Raw genomic sequence first — 6000 nt, 5'->3', positions numbered from 1 at the left:
TCAGCAGGGGCGAGTAAAGGTGGAGACGAGCCCGGGAAGTTGCCGGAGCAGGAGGAAGAGGAGGAATCCCAGGTTTTGCACGGAACCGGCCATTGCAAATGGTTCAATGTGAGAATGGGATTCGGGTTCATCTCCATGAGCAACCGAGAGGGAAGCCCCTTGGAGTCTCCAGTTGATGTCTTTGTACACCAAGTAAGACCCATTTTTGTCTTCCATCTCAGCCTGCCACTGCCATTTGGTTGAGCTCAGTGGGACTCCGGTTCCATGGGAAGAGAAGTTACCTATTTTTTACTCTAGGTGTTTAGGTACATCTGTAATTAAAAAGGTGCCTTAGGTGTTGGTTTTGTTGGCAGCGTACAATTTGAGTAAATAAGGTCGTTAGATTGTGCTTAGTCTCTGTGGCTGGAGATTTGTGCAAAGACATAATGTTTTTTAGTATCTTCCTCCTTGGTTAGAAGCTTTTCCTGTGCTTTTTATTTATTTTCAAATGCCACACTTTTAAACAAGCTTTATCGTTTGTCACCAGACTGATCAGGAGCAGATATGCCTTTCATTGGAAACTGTTTAAAATTAAGCTGGGAAAAGGATAAATAAATGTCGGGTTTCATTCAGATAACATTCGAGTACAGTTTTAAACGGTTTACTTGTAAACCTCGAATTACTTTTTAAAAGCTCATCTGAGATTAATTAGTGAAATTAAGACATAATTACGGTGTTATTTTGCAGTAATTCAGACCTGAGAGCGTCCCCGTGGTGATACTTTGAAGTGTGTATGTGGTTTGGTTGGTTGATTTTTAAATATCCCTTTCTAAGGGGGGAAAATAACGATTAAGTGCTCAGACCAAAAGCAGCCTCTCTGTAAGGCTGTTGGGGAGAGAAGGGGTGGATGGTCCTTGGGTTTATTTTAAGCACAGCAGCTTGAATGGTTTTGTGTTTTGAATGTGGAAGCTGGTATAAATAGTTTCAGGTGCAAAACGATAAAGTTAAGGGAACTTTTCTCAAGGTCTGTGCCGTGGTTTGTGAAGAAGGAGCATATGTAGACCTTTCCTGGTCCTTCTGTAAGTCTTCGTTTGCAACAACGCTATTTTGAATTTCACCCGTGTTCTCTGTGATCAGAGAGCAGAAGAGAGGTATCAGGTAAAGAGACCATTTTGGGTTTGGCTAGGGCCGTGTTAGGGAGGCAGAAAGGCATCTTGACTTTTTACGTGGCTGTCCATTTTCTATGACGTTTGCAATGACGGGGCAGGGGGGTGTTCCAGGACTATAGAGTGATTCCCTTTTAATATTGCCTTGGGTGACCTGGCTCTATTTTGTGGTAACTTTCTCCAGGCTTTTTTAAAGCATACACCTTCCTAAAAAAGGTGGCTGAAACTTAAAAGAGAGTGCTGCTGCAGCGTGGTGAGTGGTGGGGTGGGTTTCTGATCTTGCTGCCTTCCATGTGCCCTGCACTTTGGTACAACTGCTTGCATTTGGAATTATCTACAAAGTGTAGAATCCAGTAGTGAATTTAGTATATTCCTACCCTTCCTGCTCTCTACTGGCATAGGAGGTGCCCCCTCTTCGCTGCTGCTTTTTGTCTTACGTATTTCATTCATTCCGTTCTAATCAAAGAAAGATTAGTCTTCCTCCTGTTTTTTCCCTTTTCTTCCCTTCTTTGTATCTTGTTAAGTCATGAGATTGCTCCTAACAGTTTTAATAAATTTGCTTTAAAGATAATCTCCCCCTTTTCCTTTATGTAATTTGGTGTTAATATATATTATTCTTTTTGTTTCTCGAATAATAGAAAACAAACATCTGAAGCATAGAAGTGTTGTTCATAAAAGAAACACATTTGGAAACAAAGATATTCTTAGAGCTGTGGAAATGGAGAAGTGTTGAACTGCATGAAAACCTGATACATTTAAGTAATACTAGACAAGGCATGAGGTTTCATAATGGAAAGTAGTCATAGAAAATAATAAAGTAGTAGTAAATTTGGAAGTTCCTATTCAATTGTGTCCCCTAAAGGAGGGGGCGAGAAGGAAATGTTAAACAAGTTTGTTTATTTCCGTTTCATAATCTGCAATTTATCGATATTCTTCGGTTTCTAGGATATATCACAGTGTAAAATGCAGTGAAAAATACCATGTTTCACTGCACATAAACTGTGTGCCTCAGTCATTTTGAGTTCACTTAGAGATATGTCTTACTGAGTGGAGTTAATAGTATTCTGCAATGGATTGCTCTTAGAACAAAGAAAGTATGTTTCTCACCTTTTTATTTCCAGTGACATAAAGGATATATATAAACTTCACGGTGACATGAATCTTCTTTCCATCAGTCAAAAGCAGAGTTTTTCTGTTTAATGTAACAGGGAGAAGCACTATCTATTGTGTTTCAGAGTACATTTTAGATCACTGATACTGCTATATAGAGTGCTTTGTGTTAGCTGACTAGCTGACCAGTGCTAACAACAGCAGCCAGAGTATAAAAACATCTTTAAATCCGTAGTGTTATTTAACAGTGCTTCTTGTACAAGAGAGTCTGTTGCCTGAACCAGTGATTGGATCCTATTCCTATTTGTTTCATTAGTCTGAAAAATTTAGCCGTGTGAAAGGAGCTTTTCAAGGTAAATATTTTTAAGGCAAATGTATTAATCTGTTGAAACAAAATATTGCTGTTCAAAAGTGCTTTGAAAACACTTCATCATTTATTTAAGTGCGTGCACATAGTGTTGCATGCACTCATTCTGCAGTGTTTGGTGCTGCTAGTATCATTTTATAGAATCAGGCAGTCTGAGCAGGGGAAAGAAGCTTCTAGTTTATTTAGTCCAAGTCCTGTCAAATCCAGCTTGAACCCTGCAACAATATTTTTACTTTCTTATCTTGCCTTGGTGAGGTTATGCCCAGTTTATGAGATCTTGCTATGAGCAAAACCTTACTGTGTGTCAGGTCAAAATTCCTGTAATAGTTTAAGCTCATTATACCTAGACTTCTGAGCTTGCAATAAATAATTTTCGTCTTTCGTCTTGGAGTTCCCCCTTGGTTCTGTGCAGATTATAGTAATGTTTTTCTAAAGTCGGTGCTTTGCTAATTGTATGTATATATATAATTTTTTAGAGGATGATGCTTTTATTTGGACTTCTCTTCCCCTTCACCCAATGAAAGTACTGTTAATGAAACAGCTGCAGTATTGAGTTTTTTAACTCTGCCTTTTAAGTCCCTCCTTTGGCGTTAATCATTTTGATTGATCTTCTCTGAACTACCTTCAGGTTGTTGTTGCCCTTCTGGTAATGAGGTACCCAGAGGTAGATGCATTATTTAAGGTACAACCACGTCAGCCATTATATATGTGCATCTGTGTGTGTACAATGTAAATTGGGTACACTTATATCTACACTCTTGTCCTTTTAGTTTTATTCTGAAACAGTTTATAGCTTTAAGTCATATGTTTGAGCCATTCAGGATCATATGAAAATTACAAGTCCTAAAAACCATTTAATTTTTCTAAGACAAGCCATGCCTAAAGCAGCAATGTGCTTAGTCCACTATGTTTCTTTTGAAAAAAACAAAAGGAAGAGTAGCAATGTTAGTCCTTTGTAACTCTGTTAAATCCAAGGAATGTGCACCTTACTGAATTTGGCTCAATATTGTCATTTGTACTGCTAATAGGTTACCATGGAATGAATAATACAGCTTGCTTCTCTTTTATGATGTGAATTCTGGACATAGTTATGTCTGAGCAGCTCTTGTTAAATTTTAGATGAAGATCTATTTGTCACAGGGTAAAACAGACTGGAGACGTGAAGTGAGTGATGCCTTTTGTGGTGCACATGAATAAAGGTCTTCAGTGCCAAGCACTAAGAAGAGCTGAAGCTCTCATAAAAGGATGATGTTTGTTAAAATATTTTTGCATATTCAAAGTTGTACACACCAGGTAGATACATGCAACTCTTTTGGATGCTGCCAGTAAGGCAAAAATGCTGTGTATTCTTTTTTTCACTCACTTTCTGTAGGCTAAGTTGGAAGTGTGTCTATTTTCCTTTGCTTGGTGTGAAGCCCAGATGTTAAAGATGATAATGAAGGGTAGAGTGCTGAATGTAGATAGATGCAATTAAAGACATGATTGTGACTATCAAGGGTTATAAATTTCTGTCCTATTTCTCAGTAATGTGGTCTTTCAGGATGGGGTGGATTGTTCAGTTTAGATGGTGTTTGTTGGGACCTGGCTCTGCTGTCCAAAATTCTTTACCACGTTAAGGGAGTGATACAGGATTTCTGAACTGGGACCTTAAACATGATTCTTCTTTGGGATCCTCTTTTATGAGATGGGGAGAGGAAGGAAGGGAGGAGCAGCATGCAGGGGTTGGTGTATTTTATTTTCTCATTAAAAAGAACATAGTTGGCTTGAAATTTTTCACTTTCATCTAAACTTTCTTACTACAAGTTACTGTTACTACAAGGTTTGATAAAAATGGAAGGACCTTTTTGTCTTTCATTGAGTCCATCTGCACTGCACTGTTTTTGGTAATGGGAAAAATTAGTTCTGACTGCTTTCTAAAGCTAAAATTATAGATAAAGCATTAATTAGGGGCAGATCATTTGTCTAACTTTTACTGCAGAGGGGATAAAATGTGTGGAAATTATAATTTTTGCTCTTACTGTTTCAAGTACTTACAACAAAAGGAGGAAAAATTACTGAGACTGTTGTGACTGTGAACAGAAGAATGAATGGGAAAATGAGACATGTAAGCAGCATCTGACAAGTTTTTTCCCTTGATCTGACCAACCATCCCTAGTATTTTAGCCAGGGTTGAACTACTTTTTCTAGGACAAAGTTGGGCATGGTGTGATGTAGTGAGTGCTGACTTTCTTATATTATTAGCACATGTGATCCCATGCCTTCTGCAAGGATGCATTCAATCATCTAGCATGCCTTTTCCATTTCTGTATTATTGGGAACCTGTGAAAAGCTACTTCATGGGTCAGGATAACTGAAAGTTCTGGGCAAGCAAGTGGGATGAATATTGCATTGCTCATTGTTAAATACGACTACCAATGCCTGTTTGAGGTACAGAAGTCTCCATGCAGAGCATGCTATTACAGCCTTGTCATCTTGCACTTCTGCTGGGGACCAGGCAAGCCCAGCCCTAATCAAAACAAAAGTTAGCTAGCAGGATTTAGAGAGGGAAGCTGAGGAAGGAAGCGAATGGGGAGTAAACGTGTGTCTGCAGTGAGCATGTGTATCTGAGATCCGGCAGAGATCAGACGTGGGTGTCAAACTGCTCAGCAGCCTCAGTGATGTAGCATCTGTAATGGGTAGCTGCTGGAGAGCAGGAGCCAAGCTTTGGCACTCACCATCTGTGTTGGAAAACTGACTTTGAACTATGGGGACCACGGATTTGTGGGGTGGAGCAGTATGGAATTGTTTGGGATTTTTTTTTAATTGAAATTTATTTTGGCTACTAATTAGTATCAGTTCTTACATTTTAAGTCCTACCTATCGGCACATATGCAGATGGCAAAATACTTCCCTGACAGCTTGATGATTTAAGATGGTTGTCTGAAGAAACTTGTATTTTGGTTATTGAAGTTCTGGAGCTGCCATTTGTGGAAATACCTGCCAGATTTCATCTATTTGTATCTGACCCCAACATTACGGTACATTTTTGATAGACCTGTGTGGTATTTAAGTGAATAGCAACACTATCAAACCTAAGTGCTGTTGAATCAGATCAGATTTTGTTGATGTTTAAACACTACATGTTGACAAACAAAAATCACAAGCTGCCCTCTTTATCTGAAGAGGTATTTTCCTCTTTGGCAGAGCAGTAAATACACCCTTTCCAAAGCATGCTATCCTCTTTTTCTCTAAGACTGAGGAAGTTGTGCACAGGGGTTGCGATACTGGAAGGAAGAGGATATTTTGTCTGGGGCACAAACATAAGATATCAAAGCAGATATATGAACTGAGGCTAAAAGGAAATGAATTGTCAAATTGGGAAAAATGTTGTTATTGTTG

At 38.8% G+C, this 6000-nt stretch overlaps 1 protein-coding gene across 1 annotated transcript in view; it reads left to right on the top strand.

Annotated features, from left to right (window-relative positions):
* Window positions 1-6: 6 nt before the first annotated feature.
* Window positions 7-6000, top strand: part of LIN28B (lin-28 homolog B (C. elegans)) — a gene marked incomplete at its 5' end in the record, with an annotated part of 82651 nt that continues 76657 nt past the window's right edge. Inside the window, one exon of the mRNA XM_009069346.1 lies at window positions 7-192. Coding sequence (XP_009067594.1) covers window positions 7-192 — 186 coding nt within the window. The remainder of the gene's footprint in view (window positions 193-6000) is intronic.

This window comes from Acanthisitta chloris, unplaced genomic scaffold (assembly GCF_000695815.1).
Source record: "Acanthisitta chloris isolate BGI_N310 unplaced genomic scaffold, ASM69581v1 scaffold26422, whole genome shotgun sequence".
Taxonomy (NCBI): Eukaryota; Metazoa; Chordata; class Aves; order Passeriformes; family Acanthisittidae; genus Acanthisitta; species Acanthisitta chloris.
This window is presented reverse-complemented; position numbering and strand designations above follow the sequence as displayed.